We start from the raw sequence: 21,379 nt of genomic DNA, 5'->3' as shown, positions 1-21,379 counted from the left end.
TTTCCCAAGGGTATACCATTGGTAGCATGTCTGGGGATTCGAACCCAGGACCTCAAGGTTCTGGGCCAAACACCCTATCCGTTACACCAACACAACGCCACAGCCACATCTTTGAAAGACGTAATGTTATATGTGCTCGTCTTCTTCACTTGACTTCCCCCTGCGCCTCCCTCACTCTCTCATTCCTCTCGTATTTTTGCTCTTGTAAAGTTCTTATAGGAACCTTAGGGCTACGCACCTTCAAAGAAATAATTGATTTTCAATACAGCTACACACGCATGCTTCGTGACTTCATTGTGGGCATTACAATTATTTTCAATAGTAGTGTTGTAACGTACTAAGTGTCTCATTTGTTGGTATTACACAACGTATGAATATAGCTAAGTGGTCAATTCACTTCGGAATAATTCATTCACACTATACGTGCGCTCACAAAAGCAACCGACGTTAGAGACAATTCGTCAGAATTGCGAATAGGTCATACGTCAATACGTAAATGGCACTATCGTCGACATTAAGACTCATTCACAGACTCTAATATTTCATATCTACAATAGACGGCGGTTTCCGCCTGACGTATGCATACACAGCCATGGTGACGTGAATGAATAACTGGTTAACTATTGCCCCCCTACGTATATCCCTGCGAAAGTAGTTACGTGCAGCAGGCCAGGCTGGCTGCCAGTCAGCCTTAAGGACGGTAGACAGGAGCAGTCGAAACAATCGCTCTTTCCATCAAGATTCTTGCACTCAGTCGGGTCACATTCCTCTCAATTCTACCTTCTCATTTTGCGATTGTGAAGCTGTCGCTTTCTACATTCTCATGGCAGTCTAGATTTTACGTACGTTGTTTCTTATAGGGACTTGATATGGGCGGTGCCGGTCTTAAGTAGCGGCTACAGAGCTCGGCGTGGCTGTTAGTGGCCATTTGAACATTGCCAAAACCCTACGGTGTCAAGATGCTGATTTCTACGATCAGTCCATACCTGAACTTCTCGTCTTGGGTGCTGCTGTATCCCAACATGTCGATCACGGGGACTCCCTGGGAAGAGAATTCGACTTTCGGCACGACTCCGACGCCACGGTACTATCCCTACCCGGGGTACGAGCATCCAGACACCGCCGAAGTGACCATCAAGATCGTGGTGTATTCCCTGCTGCTTCTGATGGCGCTCGTGGGCAACTCGACAGTCATTTTCATCGTTTCGCTCAACAAGACGATGTGGACTCCCACCAACTTCTACATCATGAACCTGGCCGTGGCCGACCTACTCATCGCCTTGTTCTGCATGTGGATCCATCTGGTCCAAAGTATGATTCCCAACTGGATCTTCGGAGACGTCATGTGCCGCTTCAACAACTTCATACAAGGTAGGGGCTGTCACGGAGAATTACCTTTCTTGATACCTTTGCCCGGTGTCATCATCTTGCGTATGGATAGAATAGATCGATACACCAGGCTTACTTGACATGAAGACGCCTACGGTTATTCATACAAGGTAGGGGCTGTCAGGGAAAATTACCGTTCTTGATACCTGTGCCCGTGTACAAGTCGGTGTCAACATCTGGCGTATGGATAGTATAGATCGATAAACCAGGCTTACTTGACATAAAGACGCCTACGGTTATCCAGGCACAACCTCGACAATGTAGAAGCATACTTTTCTGGTATATATTTTGGTATGGTATGGTACGCTATTGTGGAGAATGGCACGATACATAAAAAGTACTTTCTTCACAACATCGTAGAGACTACATTTATGCATAAAAATCGTACCTTTAAATAATCATACACGTTATGAGTACGATTATCCAAGCACAACCTCGACATTGTAGAAGAATAATGTGCTGGTATATAGTTTGGTATGGTACGTTATTGAGGAGAATGGTACGATACATAAAAAAGTACGAGTCTTCTTTCACAACATCGTAGATACTACATTTATGCATAAAAATCCAGTCGTAACTTTCAATAATCATATACGTTATGAGTACGGTTATCCAAGCACAACCTCGACAGTGTAGAACCATAATGTGCTGGTATATAGTTTGGTATGGTACGTTATTGTGGAGAATGGCACGATACATAAAACTACGAGTCTTCCTTCACAACATCGTAGAGACTACATTTATGCATACAAACCCAGTCGTATCTTTCAATGATCATACACGTATCATTGAAGTACTATTTGTATTATAAGGTACTAAATGCTATTAGGGAATTCAGGATCACCGATTGTTTCCACTTTCTGCTGATACAAACGGCATGTTCTTCTGACTGACATGATCATAATGTTTGTTGATATGACCACGCGTTGTGTCGCCCCATGTCGTTTATACTACAACTAATCCAGCTCGCACGTAATGGATTTATTTAGAGTTGTACTATAAACAACAGCGCAAGGAAGCATTGAAATATCGAGGCCATGGATTAGTAGAAAATGATGGGTACAAAGTCCCCAATACAATACCCGGAACCATTTCTTAGGTGTCCGGATCCGTTCATCAATTAATATTCTGTGATGTTCCGACCATTCGTCAGCGAAATGCTCTCTATTTAGTTGGCTCTCAACCCCAAATTGACATTTCAGCGATAATTGAGCTGCTATTAGGTCTTGTCAGCCTCGATAGCCCTGTTCATTTCACCTTTTCAATCTCATATCAAGTGTTGCTTACATTATCGCCCACCGTGGACGGGGCACCGATTGTACCTCTGACAGGCCGTTTGCATAGTAACGCGGGACCTTCACCGTAATGTGACAGGCTGTCATGGACTGGACTTCGTGATCTTTTTGTAGCGGCGATAACAATTATCCTGTAACCACGGACACCACTGATGCCGAGAGGAATTTAGACAGTGGTATTTATGTTGTATTATTTTTGTATTTTACAATTGGTCCAGATGGCCTGAAGAAAGTAGAGGGATTGGCCATCAGTCAACAAATAGACCCCTGCTACATATGTCCTATCACAAAGTACCCCACAAATTGCCAGGTGCTGAACCGCACTGATGACAAATTTCCTTAAAAAAATGTTTCCAACCCAAAACATGACAAACACTAGAGTTCCATGGCCAAGACCTCATACCTTTGCCAAATGTTATCAACTTTGTTGACTCGTGTATCGTTATTTTTTTTTTCTCATTGATAAGGTCCTCATTTCCATATAACTTACAAATGTATCATATCAGTTGTCTACCCGAATAACAGAAGTTGTCCAAAGTATGGATGTCTTATCTTTAGTTAGAAAAGGAGGCTATTCTAGACTTTCCTTAATTATGCAAATGTAGTCCTGATTTGCATGATTTATGTTTGATAGTCAGGCAATCCCTCAAGAAAGCTGTGTCCCGGAATAAAGGTCGATTAATAGCTTACAATGGAATTATCACTTCTCCTCGTTATTCATGCAAATGCAGCCCTGATTTGAACTATAGACATCTCAGTCTGTTAATCATTACCTAGGGTACCTACAAACCAAAAGCAACGACAATCATCCAACCCCTGCAGTTCCAAACACGCCGCTAGGAACCCAGGCTTACTCCACTTCATCTCTGGCCCACGTGTGTTTTACTACCCAAAAATGACGACCATGACACGTCCGGAACTTGAACTAAAAATCCCACTGCAGTGCCGTAAACAGACGATAGGAGGCTCGTTATCGAACTTGAACTCAAAATCGCACTCCTTGTTTTTAACCCCTACCCACCTACTACATTTTATCACGATCCATCTTCAGCATCTCGAGTTATTGTGATAACGAACTAACGGACAAACACAAAAGGTCCACAGCAGTACCGTAGGAACCCACCAGGAGATCCATTCTCCAACTTGGCCTTTGTCTCCCCAACAGTAAAAAATCATCAACACTCATAGTAATGGTTTATTGGTCAGAATTTACCCGTGCAATGGCAGCCAGTGCTGATTTACTGCAAGGTTTACAATCACATAATACAGAACAGATACACATTTGCTCCACTCATCCTTAGCTTCAAGTGTTACGCCATCTTCATCCACAGTCTCTCCAGCCTAGCCAAATCGAAAAGATAATCTTCTGGCAAAGGTAATGAGAGTTGCTTCAGTTAATTGCATGCAGGCTACTAACGGATAATGATGTGTACAACGGTGAATAGAGCGTTCCTGCATCGAGTGTACGGTTTGAACGAATCAATACTGCAATCAGCAATGTGATAAACACAAGGTATTGGCTCCATGTAAGGACCATACAGATGATGTGTTCTAGGCAGGCACTTTGACATTTGGCGCCACTCCCTTCAATTTCAGAGTCACCGAATCGCGGTGGAAGCTACGTTCTAGGTAATTTCATTCCATGGTTATGGTTTTTCATTCGCTCAGGGGGTGGAATGACAAATAACATTTCACAGTCGCTGATCATAAGATGAGAGACCACAAATAACCCTGCGTGAACTGAATTTAATGTAGTTCCAGTTTTTGGATGCCCATAAAGGAAGCTTCGCTATGCATGGTTAAGTTAAAATCCTCCCACACCATAAGGTGTTTAGGGTGGTGTCCATCCCCGTTTCATAGCCCTGGGCCACACTGTGGTGCAATCACTGCAGCAGGGGGCTAGTCCACTGGCAGTGGAGTGTGTTTAACTTCCATACTGTTTCAGAAGTATGTACCATTTTTATAAAGTCTTTGGTATGACTCAATGCACCTCTTGTCCAGAGGTGCTCTACCCGGGAGTTGAACTCGGGCCTTCTGGTTCCAAGTAATCAGAACCAGACGTGGTAAGTAACAGAAGCTCAGACCACACCACACTTCACCACAGGGACACCCCTCGCTTTGTATGGGTTTGATTACAATTCTTCTGCAATCGCCAGCAGTTGATTTGGATAGTTGCTGTTTCACTACATCCAATTCCCATTTGGTTGGGAGGTCCAGATTAGACTCGGATTGGCACGAAATATGGGGTTATGGTTAAAACGTGCAATGAAAGTGAACGACTTTTTCACGATTGACTTTATATTATGAAATCTGACCATGATGATATTTCCATTCATGTACAGTCATGCCTAGAAATGTTGTTGACATACTCATAGGCCAGTCTCAACCCGGTCCTTTATTTGCCACTCAAAAGCACGAAAATGAATACCATCATAATTTTTTTGCAAACAGGATTAGTGTGTTCTTGTATAATTGTTTACCGAAAATTGTCGACAGAAAACGGTTACGGCTGGATTCTGGACTGATATTTGGGTGGTACCAATAAATAAAATACTCCTTTTGCGGCTTGTTTATGTGCTCTTTTTAAACGCCCAAAGTATGAAATAATGATGCAAATGTGCTAATATGGGGAAGTAAATGTCAATTTCAATTTCACCAAACAGAATTGCTTTCCCCAGAATATTTTAAGTTTTACCCCCTAAAATCGCTTAGGGCACCTTTAAACTAAGTTTGTTCTCACCATGCCCACTCCTTGGCATTTATCTTCTCACAGCACATTTTGCATGTATCAACATGGGATCGTCTGGGTGGAGCTTTCCAGGGTGTTTCTCAATGGACTATCTCACTATGGAATATTAATGTTTTCTTCTTAAGCAACCTTGACCTCTTTTAGTGGGGTTATCTGTGTCTGCAAGGCACTGACGTAACCGTTACTTGCCAGCGGTTCCAATCTGGCGCCACCGCAAAGCTTTGTCTAGTCTTTTAAATCTTTTAAAAGGAAAAGGGCTCAAACGGAAAAGGGCTCAAAAGAAAAAGTCACTGTCTTGTTTTGCCTGGCATGCTTAGTCTTTAGAAATGATATCTATATCCACAAAATATACTGGATGTCATTCATAAACATTTTTAAGTGATACAAATATACTGTACGTTGATGAAGGTTAGACATCCAGGAAGTAAGATACGCCAAAAATAGTTACTCAAGCAACTGGATAAAATTTTATCCAGTTGCTTGAGTAACTAATTTGGGCAAATATACTGTATCCTTGGATTTGGTACACTCACAATTTCTTGGAAAATTTTATCATCTCAATATGAATTGTTCAACGAGTATTACCGCCTCAGCTCAGACATGTTGTGAGGGATTGCATTCTTCATTTCGGTTGGTGACGTAAAGCCGGAGGCCCCATGTATGAGGGAGATTCAGGCATAAGCCTCAAGCGTCAAACCTCTGCACGTAAAAGAACTCATCACACTTATCGGGAAGAGTAGGGGCGACCCGGTGTGCTTGACCAAAAACGCGAGCCGTTGCGAAGCCGCATTGCACTACCCCTTGAAAAAGAAAGACTACTTTGCCTTAGGTTTAGAGGTGTGGCACTCCAGTTGATAGCATGCCGTGACTGTGATGGGCAACAATTTCAACTCATTTCGACTTAAATTAACGCCTGAGATGTTTTTGCAATAAACGCATCATCCTCTATAGAATTGTTCTATTCTCTTGTCCACAGTACTAGTGGGGCGTGTCCCTGTGGTTCAAATTACTTGGAACCAGAAGGCCGGAGTTCAATTCCCGGGTAGGACACCTCTGGACAAGAGGTGGTGCATTGAGTCATACCAAAGACTTTATAAAAACGGTACATACTTCTGAAACAGTATGGAAGTTAAACACACTCCACTGCCAGTGGACTAGCCCCCTGCTGCAGTGATTGCACCACAGTGTGGCCCAGGGCTATGAAACGGAGATGGGCACCGCCTAAACGCATTATGGTGTGGGAGGATTTTAGCTAACTAACTAACTAACTAGTACTTGTAACTAGTAACATTCTCTGGGTTACAACAAACCTAAAGTATTTCTGAGGCTGCTCTATGCAGGATGGTCCATTCAACGTGACAACGAATTCAATATCAACTTCAGGTCAGAATTGCATGCAATTGAGAATCATGTGTTACAGCAAAATGTCGGACCAAAGACAAGGGAAAAAAGGTAAATCTGAGATTCCAACATTGATACTTAATAAATTAAAATGCATGGACGCTCTGGTACCTGATGTAGTTTTGTGATCAGAAATTTAGATTTGTTTTTCACACGTCGCTAAATTCATGTTGTTAACATGCTGCACTTTATTCGGAAATTTCATTTGTCCAGCACAGTCAAATCTTATTTCAGCAAATCAACACTCAAGGGACTGAGGCAACTGGTTGCTGAAGATAAGTTGGTGTTTAACTATGTAAAAATGGACGGAACCGTTTTAATGTTTATCCCCAGGCAGATCTATCGGTGGCAATTACAGTATGATGATGATCCACTGTATTCTGCAGCTCAGGTAGTTGTAGAAACAACCTCTGGCTGCATTCAGTCTTTCTTCATTTCTTCATTGGCCCCCGAGATTATTTCAGTAGCTTGTGACTGGAGGTAGTTGTCTGGACATGGTGGTTGCCCGACCAGGCTTGTCTGTACTATCTCTTGTAAGAGAGACCGCAATATCCCTAAAGATGTGAAACTTGACATTTACAATAGCATATTGAAGCCAATCTTAAGCTATGGCTGTGAAACATGGACCCTCATCGAAAGACGAAAAAGCATTCCCCAAGCAGCGGAGGTGAGGGTTCTACGGGTTAACGTAACCTGATCACAAACGAAATACAACCATTTGAAACTCTTTAAAGGTGGAACCAATCATCATCTCTGTAGAAAAAAAAGTCAGCTGAGAACGGTTCGGGTATGTAAAGAGAATGCCCGACACAAGGGATGTGAAACGTATTCTGGAATAGAAACCCCCAGGAAAAAGACTTGATTTGATTTATTTGCACATATCAAAAAAGTCTGTAGTACATAATTGAAAGGGGTAGAACAGAAAATACACGTGCTGGGGGAAGAAAAAAGCCATGATGGCTTACACAAGGTCTTCCCTTATTTAGAACAACAAAAAATAACATAAATCTATCAATTCACAACATAATTATAGTAGTAAGTGATAACAATAACAATAACAATATGACAACAAATCAGACAATAATAATAGTAACAAAATGCTGACAAAATAGTAATTGGTTGCATAAAGAAAGTATGATCAAATCATAGCATAACTCGATACTGAAATAATAGAGATTAACACAGAGTCCATCGCTGTTAACAAAAACATAAGCAAAAAATAATATAAATCTAACAGTTCATAACATAATTATAGTAATAAGTGACAACAATATCACAACAAAGCAGATGATAATAACAGTAACAAAATGATGACAAAAATGATAATTGATTGCTTATAAAAATTATAAATTTTATATTAAATCATAGCATATTAACTCGATACTGAAATAATACAGATTAACACAAAGTCCATCGCAGTTAACAAAACATAGAAAATAAGTGTAAGGTGAAAAGAAAAAGGAATTCAACTGGGAAGGCCCAGAATGAGGTGGACCGATGGTCTCAAGAAAATATGGGACAAAAGGAACATTACACTGCAAGACGCAAAGACACTGTGCTTAAATCACACAGCCTGGAGATCGCTGATTAGAGGCCCTCAACTGACAGACCTATTGGTCTAACAGGCAACTGTGGTGTCGCGGTGGCGTAGTGGCAGGGTGTTTGGCCCCAGAACCCAGAGATACCGGGTTCGAATCCGGGGTTCCCTGATTTGTCCCGTTGGCGTTGTGCCCTCAGGAAAGGCACTTTACACGACTTTCCTCACTTCACTCATGTGTAAATGAGTACCTAGCTTAACGTTAGGGACGTTAGATGGAGGTCCCGTTTGAGGAGAGCCACACCTTTTAAGCACGTTAAAGAACCCAGCACACTTATCGAAAAGATTAGGGGTACTTCCCGGTGTGTGTGGATCATATAAATCAGTCTGGATATGCAGCTTGTACTCTTCAGTACAAACTTGGTGTGTCACGCCTTGATGCGGTTTACCAGGTATGCAATATAAACAAACAAACAAAATCGCACAGCGGATATCACTGTGGAGATCACTGATAAGAGGCCCTTAACTGACAGACCTATTGGTCTAACAGGCAACTGGGCGAGAAGAAGAAGAAAAAAGAATATCTTGTAAGAGCGTCGTGTTTGATTTAACAGTTTTAGAAATAGCTACTAGTATCAGCGGGAGATAGAATAACAGATTTGAAATTGCCAATTTAAAATGAAGCTTATTTGCTAGCCTCACCGGAAGTGCTGATCCCCTCTAACGTAATAGCATACCTTAAATCTTGTAAATGGCATTCATTAGCTTGCCTTAAAGGGTATTCTTCTTTAATTAGCGAAGCTACGGTCGGCACAAAACAACTCTTAACAAGCCCTTAGAGAATAAGACGGTGGTCCACCATTAGCAAAATAAATTGGCATGGAGACAAATCGTGCAAAAACGCGTGATTCCCACCAGTACCTGTTGCCCTGGAGACCAAACAACTTGGTTGATATTTTCCTCACAATCAGAATGGTACGCCTGACAGCACGGAATTGGTACTGCAGCAAACATGTGTGAAGGCCCGGCACATTAGAGTCGATTTCAGCAGGTTATTGATCAAAGGAAGTGCGCTATGTTTTTTTCGGAAACATCAGACGAAAGAGAGCCAACGAATGTTTGTCACTGAATCGTGATCTTGGTTCAGTGTAAACATTCACTTGGTTTGTTCATTAAATAGATTATTGACGAGAGTATACAAAATGTCTGAAAGATTTTCTTTTCTAAGTCATCTAGAGAAAATTGTCTCCCTACTAAAATCATCCATCCAGCATATCATTCATTGAAGCGTGGGGCTTTTTTTATTCTTCCAAAGAAGCAAGCCAATCCAAACTAAGTATCAGTAACGTAGATATAGAACCTTATCATGGGCTAGCAGCGTATTTTGATCTTCGTTGTCTGTTTCAGATGTATATTCAACTACCTTATGTTTGTACACTATCATTAAAGGCACCCAGAACATTTTATGAGGCTTGAAAACTAGAAATATTCTAGTTGCTGTAATCTTTATGAAATTGACATTTAATGCCACTGTTTACCACATTTGCATGCGGATTTCTTATCAAAAGTGCTCAAAAGTGGCACAAAAAATAAGCTACATGGTGATCTTTTAGTTTCACGCGCCTAGTGTAAATAGACCGATACCATTGTCCCACGCACCTCCGTCAAAACGTAGAAATGCAAAAAAATGCATATATTTGACGGATATGCCGTCACTCTCTAATTGGTCAAACCGCTAATTGTGATAGACAGTCAGGATCAGTCTATTAGTGCTTGGATTTTCTATCAGGTCTCACCACACAACGACATCGTATCTTTGCTCATTTAATGTCGATATGTAACGTTAATGGTATAGTGTTATTGAAACTTACCATGTGTAGGAAGGACTAGAAATTTGAGTTTTTTTAGTCAAGTTTTAAGCCTCATAAAATGCTCTGGATGCATTTAGTTCTTCTTCACTCACAATTTGCCCATTGGCACGAATTTGAAATAACGTTTATCAAATAAGTTGGTGAGCTCGAAACTTCACTATTCCTTATTCAGTATCTTCGGTTTGCTAATACGTCTCTTGGCTGTTGTTTTATGTCAGATATTTTTTTACTGTCGTTCTTTCAAGCATCAGTGTAGAATGAGCCATATCACTTTACTTCCACGTGTCTAACTATATCGCTATTAAAAATGATATTTGTAGAGCCTGTTAATTTAGTCTGGTTGACTCCCACTGTCCATGGGGTAACCGGTTGTTTCGCTACGTTGTCAGTTCGCTACAGCCGTTTCGCTACATGACCGAAGTTGTTTCGCTACATGGTATAAGTTGAATCCATTCACACGCCGTAAGAAATCGCACCGCACACCGTATGAAAAGCATCGGGCTCACATCTCATACGGACGCCAAAAAATTGGTACCATGTTCCCAGCCTTTTGTACGCGTATTTGTTTGCCGATGTATAAAACAGCGATTTTTTTAGACAGCTAGGAGCTGTGCAACAAATTCCCAACAATATATTGGTGTGACGCCGAAACTGGTGGGAATAGCAAGGTACGCAAGTAAAATTTGCTCTGTTGTGACATACGGATAGCTAATACAGACGCCATAAATTCATTCATTCATTGATATCAATCCTACGTGATTGTAGGAATACGATTTATAATGTTATTAATCTATCTAGAGAAGTAATATGCGAAACAACTTCTGCCATATGTAGCGAAAAGTACTGTAGCGAACTGACAATGTAGCGAAAGAACCTGTAACCGTCATACGAAGCTCTTCACCTTGGAGTCTGGTGTGACTTTGGGCTACCTGAAGCGTGATTTAGCCAATCTAACTTCTAATTCATCTAACGAACCAAAAGAAATTCCTGCTGTTAGCACTAACATGTTTCAAGTTTTCAATCACTGACGTACATGTACGTCTGAAAGCTTTGGTTCAATCACGCCATCGCTTTGTCGTCTTCAAGTGACCGCTGCTCCCTTCAGGCGTTTGAATTAAGTCCTCGTTATTAGGCGCTGCCTTTATATTACGCGTGTTGAACATCAGGCCCCCATCCCCGCGTTGGAACACCTACAGTGAAGCCCTCGCACGATAACTGGTTGAAAAGCATAGCTAATGAGAGATACGGGTTCAACTACTTATGGTCTGACTAAGGGCTACTTTAAGCGTGATTTAGCCAATCTAACCTCTAATTCACCTAACGAACCAAAAGAAGTTCCTGCTGTTAGCACTAACATGTTTTGAGTTTTCAATCACTGACGTACATGTACGTCTGAAAGCTTTGCTTCAATCACGTCATCGCTTTGTCAGATATTTTTTTGCGTTTTGGCGCATGCGCGCCGGAACGCATTGTCCTGGCTTTTACCTTGCAGGCAGGAACCAGGGAAGCTTGGTTCAACACTGTGTCGCACACAATAAGACCTTATATGGCAATACGTTCCCAAATCCTTGTATAGCCGTTGCCTTATATGGCAAGAGAGCACGAAAAGGCAGGCAGGCTAGATTTGCATGTGACACAGGAGGGCGACCGCATGTAACTGCTACAACTGTTCGGAAATATCATTGCATTGTGGTTTCGGACTTTGATATCCTGAAAAATGACCATATTACATCTATTCCACAAGATTGCAGAAGAAAAAAAATGATTTCGTCAAGAAAACGACCAAAAATCGGCATAAATGATACCATATAGTGAGGTTATAGCATTACGTCCAGAGTGACTAATTACGTACCGCAGCTTGGCCGATCTGGCAACGCGAAGCAATTCGGACCCAGAAGATCCGGGTTCGTGTCCGTGCATGGATTTTTTTTTCTTTTTAGATATTGAATATCAAAAATATATATTGATATTATATTAATCTATCAATATCATATTTATGAATATCATTTTTTTTCATTAATAAATAAAGAAATATTTTATATTTGTTATTTTTAAATATTCATTTAATATATACAAGGCCTTTGTCTTATGAACAGGACTTCATAGATTCCAAACCCGGCATTCGAATTTTTCTGTTCATTGTAATGGAAAATACCGTGCAGCGGCTCCTATGCGCGGTAACATGATTCTTGCAAAACACTCGCCACTAAACTTCTATCCCCGATGTAAACAGAGGCTCTTGATGTTGTTTGCAAAACAGCGATTCTTTGTTACAGTAGCAAATGCTCCATTGTTCAGTATCGACTTCATTCAGACAACACGGACGTGGAAAGTGGCGCCCCTCGGCACAAAACTATGGGAATTTTCATGAATTTTAGCAAAATTACCCAGGAAAATAAGGAAGAAATGTTGTAATTTCGGAAACCAGAATAATACGGATGAGGTAGCTGTTGATTTGTTTGACATTTGGTAGTCATTTTAGATAGAACCTTAGCTGTTATGAACTTCTATTTCACTTAATTACCATAGTGCTGATGATTCAATGGTGCTTTTTCAAATTTTATGTTTTATTGCGTGCCATGTACATAATTACATTGATAGCTTTTATAATGAGCCTATTATACATTTTACAAATAAGTACAAGTTGTAGGCCAAGACCAGCTTTTTCAAAAGCACTTAAGTTAAGTGACGTAACTTCAAAATTGCTTTCCCCAATCTGCCTTTCTCTATTAAAACAATACTCATTTCCCAAAATGACAATTTTTCTTATAGACTGAACAGCCCTTGAGTGACTTCCTCTGGCAGATTTTACTTCAAGTAAAGGGAAAAGACAATTCACACTCATAAACGTAGCCGAAACGCCAGCTTTTTTTAAAAGCTCTTGTTTACTGTCGTTCTACGTACATGTACGTCAGTGATTCAAGTGACCGTGGCTTCCTTCGGCCCTTTGAATTAAGTCCTCGTTAGGCTCTGCTTTTACATTTGCATCTACGCGTGTTGAACATTAGGCCCCACCCCCGCATGCTAACACCCACAGTGTATCCCCCGCACGATGGGTAGTTGAAAAGCATAGCTAATGGGGGATACGTGTCCAATTACTTTGAAGAAGTTAACGCTTAAAAGCAGCATTGATGAATGCTTGCCATCCGTACAAAAAATCTCACTCATTCAGCCAGTCTTTTACTTACTCCTTTTAAGACTAGTCTTTTAGGAGGCGTAAAAGCTTTGTCCAACCCCATTACATTGTATATGAAAAGTAAAACTTTGATAGAAAGAAATATCATTACATATCAACCTTTCGTTTTTCTCTCGTGGCCATGGCCTTTGATATTTGTATTGCCTGAGCTTTTTGGTGAATTACTTTCATTTTTAACACCTATCTACGCAGATTCACTTGGGATAGCGCCGATAATAATCCAATTTTTATCACGGGAATCGCATCTAGCCAACCATCATGGAACGCATGGCTACTCTCGACGAAAACAGAGTATGAAATTCTAACTGCTTTAGACCATATTCTCATGCTATTGATCATCGACGGCTCCGTCAACAGCAATCAGATAAAAGCGTCTAAGATCTCTTGGCCAGCCCCTGAAGCTACCGTATCTCCTTTTAAGGTAACGAGCTGACACTTTATCATCGAGTTTGACGACTAGAACTGAACACTCCAGATGTTATCTCCGCGCATGTGTCAAAAATGTCAAATGAATTTGCCTTGCCGCCTGACAAGATAACAGAATTTGCCGAGGGAGTCTAGGCGTCTTACCAATTAAAAATACCTTTTGTGAGCCTACCCGGAATATTACCCCTTTAGAGATTTGCGTTCTTGTATTTTCATATAAACAATGAATGGCCAATATAAAGTTAACACGGACACACATAAAATGGTTTCAAAATTAGACTGTGCCACAAAGTAAGTCTTTGTGATGACGGTCTCATCTCAAGCTTTAAGCCTTCGCTTCCATATTTTTCCGTCCTTCTGTCTTAGCCTTCAATGTGTTAAGATTATGACAGTCATTAGGGGATAATATTATCTCATGATTGATCCGAAACAGTTTGATAGGGCAATTTCAAAAAAAAATTATAAGGACTGTTCTGAATAAGCTTTGTTAGATAACACTGCCAATCTCCACTGACACCGGAGCACACTAACGTATGACAACCCATGCATGGTATACATTGAGAAGTATATCAAAGAATATCTAGGCGTTAGAAACTCCTCCAATGATTGTAAAATCCAATTGTCATCCCATACTACTACACCATATTGTATAAGATAGACTGATTAGCCTAATAGAATGTTATTTGTGTACCAGTGAATATCAGATTTTGTACCTTGTACAATTGTTGTGCAGTAAAGTTATGTTATGTCATAAAATCCTCATTGCTGTACCTCCGACATGAGTTTTCACCGCGGCTGCTGAAGTTGCAGTTGGAAATCAATCTGAGTGCGACACTGCAGGTAGTTCTGTATCCGGACTTCAATACGAGGGTTTGCCACCACAAACATGGTCTGAAATGCCGTGTGGTCTCTTGATCATACGCGAGTCGAGGGCAGTCAATGTGTGACTATCATGATGACAGCGATCGATTGGTGATGACAGCTAGTCTCCAGGCAGATCCTACGGCTGCAAAGACCGTATCAAACTGGCAGAAATAATGTTTTTGCAACCCGACGGTGCCTGACAACTTCTCTGGCTGACTGGAGCTTCTCTGGATAGTTTGTACGATTTTAGCACCGTGGAGATCTCCTTGGAGATTACATGACAGCTGTGAGGGAAGATTCGGGTAGTAAAAGTAGCCAAATAAGTACAAAGACATCCATTGATTTTTGTTTAAGTACATCGAATGAAGCTAAGGTTTCCAGAGTACATTGAATGTCTGGCCGTCCATAAGAAGACACATGTACTTTACTCCACTCGTTTTTTTTAAGCATGCTTCAGGTTATATAGCTTCAGATCAAAGACAACGCCTGCTTTGTAGTTACGATCTGATAAATTATTTGTGATCTTTGTGTTCGTCACTGCATCTTTTGATGTCTGGGTGGATTAATGCCCATTTATTCCTCCTACTAGATAAGTGCAATTCATTTTCCATCAAACCCGGCCACAATTCATCTGCAAACTCAAGGAGAGATATTGCAATTTAGTTAATTTTGGTCTGATACATTTGATTACAGGCCGGTGCAGTCTGAATTAGAGTGTTCTAGTTCTGTATTTTCTTGGTAACGTTTTCCGGGTAGAAGACACGTAACAGCTATTATGTAAAGTTCAGACGTATCAAATTGCAACTTCTGAAATCAATATCTCTGCAGAATCAGGTGTGAATGAAACGTCATTTTAGATGACACGTAAAAACTATTATGTAAAGCTAAGACGTATCAAATTGTAACTTTTGAAATTGATATCTCTGCAGATAAGGTGTGAATGAAACGTCATTTTAGATTTAGAATTCAGCACGGCGCTGTCTTCGCCACTGGAGGGAAGGCAACACAACTTGGAACTTAACCTGACAGAAGACTTATTGAACTACCGCAGCGTTTAAGCTTTTAATGAACAATTTAACATACCCTTTACGCTTGGACGTGCAAGTTGATTACCGTGGTATTTTCGCGCTCGCAGAGTAATTTTGCATTCAGAACAAGCGTGACAACCTTAAGTGCTCATCAGCGTTTTACGCTCAATTTAGAGACAACTCAATCACTTTTCAAGTAGCATTACCATGAGGCTTCGGTGTGCAACGGCTTGCAAGGGAAGCAAATTGCCCAAACTGCTGTCATCGCTCATGAAGCAACTCTACGTCAATCTCATAACTGTTTATTCAAATTGCATAGCAGTCATGACATGGCTGAATTGCACAGTAAGTGACAAATTCATGTACACATTAAACATTCATATACATATTAAAAACGACATAGACGGTTACAGTTAGAATTACTTAGTCCGTTAAGTGGCAGAGGCATTCAAACACGGCATTTGCAAATCCTGATTACTGAGGCTTATTGCATGAAATAAAAAAGATTTTCTCAGTCTCTCAGTTCTGAACTTTGGTGTGGAGAAGTGGTGTTGGTTCCTTAGGGTTGACCGTCGGGTGTACATGTTCAGGTGTCTCTCGTTCGGAACCATGGAGGAGTACAGGGGGTGGGTAAAATTCCGCATTTGCATAAAGAGTGTTTTTGCTGCTGACTCCCGTCTTTCCTTAACCCTATCCAGACTGGGCTTTTTTTGGATATCTGGGACGGGGTGGGGGGGGGGGGCTCATTCGCCCATTTCTTCTGAACGGTATGATGTATCATTCCCAAATTTGTAGGGAGTGATGTTCAAGTTTATAATTCCTAGAATTTTGGTGACGTCTTGACGTAATATGATGTAATTAAGACGTCATTGGTGTGATTTTATTGGCAAAATAGGGAATTCCCGTAATATCTAAAAGTATTAAACAAAATAGTATGTATTGTTGACTTTAAGGTATACCAAGACATATTACGTAAATCGTAACTACGTTGACGTCAAAATGACGTCATTAAATGACGTCACGTGTTGTTAGCGACCCCTTGGGATCCGCCATCTTGGATCGGCCATTTTGAAATTTTCAAAAATACTTTTTTTTCCACTTATGACCCAAAAAACATTAAAAAATAGACTAGAAACGTTCATTTAAATGTTTCTGGTAAAGAAAATGCCACGTAGTGATGATTTTCAAGGCGAAAAAGCCTGTTGATATCTAAAATAGTGTAATGGTCCGCCATCTTGGATTTTGACCAATTACGTCATGAAATTAGCATAAATTATGAATATAAAATCCTGAAAGTTAAATCTCATTACATATAATGCTGTACATGTTGGAAAACTTGTATGGTTGAGCAAGAAAACCTAAGAAATATCATTGTTTTTAAAAAATCTGTAATTTTTGCATAAAATGCCTTTCAGATCCCCGTTGCCATGGCAACATAAAAAACGATAAACTTATACAATCATCATGATATTGTTGCCAACAAAATTTTAGGAAAATCACAAAGTTTGGTAGTCCTAGCATATGTCGTTCGGCAGTTATACGATGTCAAAGTTGGCGCAGGCACTTTTACCCGCCCCCCCCCCAGTCTGGATAAGGTTAAGAGTGGGGAGGAGGTTGTCTGGATGCTGTTGCTGTAGATTATCTTCATTGCCCTCCTCTGTACTGCTTCAAGAGTGTTATTCTGTTTTGTGTTGCAGCCTACGTATAACATTACTACATTTGCGTATTGTAACAACGGCCGTATCATCAATGTTGAATAGTCTCCCATATATACAATAAAGCCCCCCTCTCACTGGACCCGCGGCACGCTGGCGGCTTCGCTGCGTCCTAAACTGTATTTGTGTTACTCTTGACTTAATAATGGGAATATCATTCAAAACGTACAAGTGTGACCAAAAAGACAACAAAACACATAAAGCTTAAAAATATTCGTTCTTTGTCGATGAAATTCGTTGAGTGCTTTGTCAATTCGATCGGCCGCAGCGACGCCGCCAGCGTGCCGCGGGTCCAGTGAGGGGGGGGGGGTAAAGAGATGACGAGTGGGGTGGTTAGCGAAGTCTTTTAGCAGTTCTCGGCATTCAGGACAATGTATCTTCAGAAAAATGTTGCAGTCTGTCAACGTTGTTGTTATGATGTTTGTCAACTAGTGGGCAGACGAGTTTGCATTGAAATTAATTTTCAAAAGAATTATAGCTTCGGCGGTTCCATCTATAAAAAAACGTTTTGATGAAAGTCTTGCTTAGACCAACACTAAGCCAAACCATGTAGATTCTATGTGTAACACCCTTCTAGGGACCGCGAATCTAACATGTAGATAGGTAGGTAGTCGATGTGCTTACGTGCTTATGTGCGACGTGCACCGTCGGGGTTTTATCGCCCCTTGCGGGGTGACATACTCTTTCGCTGGCTGACACAAGACGGGGATGCGCCAGGTCTCCCGTCCGGGTGAATGGTGTAAATCACCGTATGGCTGATACGAGATGGAGGTTCGCCAGGCCTCCGTCCGGGTGATTTGTAGTGAATCACCAACTCTAAATAGAAGGATTTGGACCATCGCACACCGGGGCATGCCCCTACTCTTTTTCGAAAGGTATGGTGGGTTATTTTACGTGCGCAGGGTGTGGCTCTCCCCAAACACAGGACCTCCATTTAACGTCCTATCCGAGGGATGAGTGGCGTCGTGTGGCGCAAGTGGTAGAGCGTGCGGCTGTTAAACAACGGGACCCGGGATCTAATGTCCGAACTTGCGCCCCGATGTTGTGCCCGTGGGAAAGGCACTTAATATGACTTTCCTCACTTCACTCGTGTAAATGAGTACCTAGCTCATCTAGGATTAGAGGCGTCCCTCGGATAGGAAGCCAACATGTAAAAACGCATAGAAAATGAAAATGAGCAAAACAAAGACGATGTCCATATTTTTAGATTTCGTAACCGTTGTTACAGGAATCGAACTGATGACACAATGCACAACAACCTATATGTATCCTTCTCTGATACTACATTTGGAATATTATAAAAACAACACAAATCGGGTTTGATAAGCTTCATATAGATACTGATATTCATTATCTCTCTGTTAATCATGTACATTTAATGGCACAAAACAAACGAAACATATAAATCAATATTTCAAAAGGAAGATAGATTTTAGGTCAGGTAATTGTAGACACCTTCATCCCATCTCTGTGTGCCCTCTCATCATAGTTTTTCCCCCTTTTCTACACTTAATACGCTCGCGGATGCAATCTATAATAAACGGTCCCTTAAGCGCCGCAATCTAGATCCATATATGCTACGTGGTTATCTCAATCCCAAGCTATTAGCTTGATAACAGTCATACCGTCTTTATGGGCTTATGCATTATTGCCGTGTAATTGCGTCAACCAAAGACACATCATTGTGGCGTGAATCAATTAGTCCACATAACACTCACCATGGGCAACAGTCCCAAGATCTAAGAAAACATAGGTTGTAGATGATGTCACTGCAATTTTGGAATCAGTCATAATTGAGAAAATAAGCATTAGGCAGGTAATATCAGTGTAGTAACAGCAGCAATTCGCGCATCATGGTTTTAGCCATCGTCGAAATGGTACAGACAAGAAGGCTGAGGTGGTTTGGACATGTTGTTAGAAGACCCCACAAATATTAGTCTACAAAGCCTACAGCCAGAAGTTCGCTACCCCCAGACCCCGGGGAAGACCACCCAAGAGATGGAAAGACCAGATCGTGAAGGACACTGGTTTAAACATTCGGGAAGCAGAGGATAGGGCAAGGGACAGGACTTCTTGGAGGCTCCACCTGGAAAGCAAGGGGCCAGTTTCTGGCCTGTGCACGTAGGCAGGTAGGCAGGCAGGTTATAGCTAGACGGTAGCCTTGCTAAATCAAGCTTCTAGCATCCCTTCCATTTGTCAGGGAGGGAAGTCAGATCAGCCCCTGACGGCGAAAACTTGTGTAACACAGGCTAGCTATGGACTAGCATTGTTCTCTCTAAAAACAATACATCACGATATCATTATGATTATACAGTACATGATACAAAACAATCCAGCATTTCACCACAAGGTTGGAAAGCTGGCTAGCAATGGAAAGGGCGCCCCCTGGTGAAATCCAATAGTTTTGCAATACGTCAAGGACAAATGATTGAACACATGTAGTCTCGACCTTCCCTTAAATCATCTAAGACCACACCGAATAAATTTCATGGATATCATCTTCTTGAAACCCCAAATTAATTAAAGTGTGCACACACCAGAGCATTTTATGAGGCTTGAAACTTGAATATGAAATTAAAAACTCCAATTTCTAGTTATTCCTACACATAGTAAGTTTAAACTAGAGTTCCACGAACACATTATCTTCGCCGAATAATCAAAGCTTATTCAAGTTATTGTGGAGAGTGATTAATATTTACATGCTTATCACCCCCTGCAAACTTGATCATACACCATACCGTCTGAAATTTATGATGGGGGGGGGGGGGGATGAGTCCAGTCTAGATAGGGATAAAAATCATTTGGTGGTACAGGGCTAGTATATGTGTATAGTGTGCTGATATATGTTATAACTGGTCATCAAAAAAGTTATAATAAAATGGTACAGTCAATATATATGAATAGAATAAATCTTTATTCCATATCATACACATTTTGCAAGACATAGTACATGTTACTTTTCCATACGGTGCTAGGTAATACCTAGCAGTGGTGCAGTTTTGGTGCAGTGTACTATCTGAGCAGAGGAGTGGGTCCGGCTGGTTATTCACATGTTTTTAGGTGTTTTGTAAGGCTTTCTATTTTGTTCCCTTTCCGTTATGTCTCCAACCGTGTGTTGGACAAAAATGCCGAAACTGAACACTTTAAAAACCAACCGGACCCACACATCTGCTTGAATTGTAGCGAGACTGCCCCATTTGTTTATTTATGTACCCCATCTGTTTATTTATACTTCTAGACAATGCCTTCTGCTGGCCTGTTTCGGGAACACTGTCACATGCCTTATATGGAATGTAATGGATTTACAATTATCCTTACTAATTATGAAGATTAGCAACTGTTTTCTATAATTAGACATCGATTGTGTAAAGCACCATCTGAGTTCTCTACATACAAAACTTCACGACAATCTCTTCACCCCTTCTCAAGTAATACGTGTCCGAATGTCAAAACAAAAACACCCACTGCAGTTCTAAACAAGCCGCTAGGGGGCCCAAACTTACAGAATTTACTTCTTGTGGCATTAACTATCTACCACACAACTATCGTGACCATGGCACTTTCAGAAAATATGCCATTTAATTTTGAAGCTCCGCTGTAGTACCTTAGGTACCCGCTAGAAGGCCCATTATTGAACTTGACCTTCCTTTCCGTAAACCCTACCCATCCACTAAATATCATACAGATCCATCAACAGCTTCTTGAGTTATGTTGTCCACAAGAAATACACATCCACACAAAGCCCGCTGCAGTACCGACGGAAAATACCAGGAGAACCATTTTTGAACTTGACCTCTGTGTCTACAACATCTACACACCTGCAAAAAATCATGAATCCATCAACGTTTCCGTCACTTTTTTTGCCTACATACAAACGCACAAAAATCAAAAGTCCGCTGCAGTACTGT

At 41.0% G+C, this 21,379-nt stretch overlaps 1 protein-coding gene across 1 annotated transcript in view; it reads left to right on the top strand.

Moving 5' to 3' along the window:
- Positions 1–656: 656 nt before the first annotated feature.
- LOC136449132 (QRFP-like peptide receptor) overlaps positions 657–21,379 on the top strand; it is a 52,182-nt gene continuing 31,459 nt past the window's right edge. Inside the window, exon 1 of the mRNA XM_066448986.1 lies at positions 657–1,371. Coding sequence (XP_066305083.1) covers positions 960–1,371 — 412 coding nt within the window. The 5' untranslated portion in view covers positions 657–959. The remainder of the gene's footprint in view (positions 1,372–21,379) is intronic.

This window comes from Branchiostoma lanceolatum, chromosome 14 (assembly GCF_035083965.1).
Source record: "Branchiostoma lanceolatum isolate klBraLanc5 chromosome 14, klBraLanc5.hap2, whole genome shotgun sequence".
NCBI classification, from domain to species: domain Eukaryota; kingdom Metazoa; phylum Chordata; class Leptocardii; order Amphioxiformes; family Branchiostomatidae; genus Branchiostoma; species Branchiostoma lanceolatum.
The sequence above is the reverse complement of the archived record's forward strand: the minus strand, read 5'-3'. Positions and strand labels throughout refer to the sequence as shown.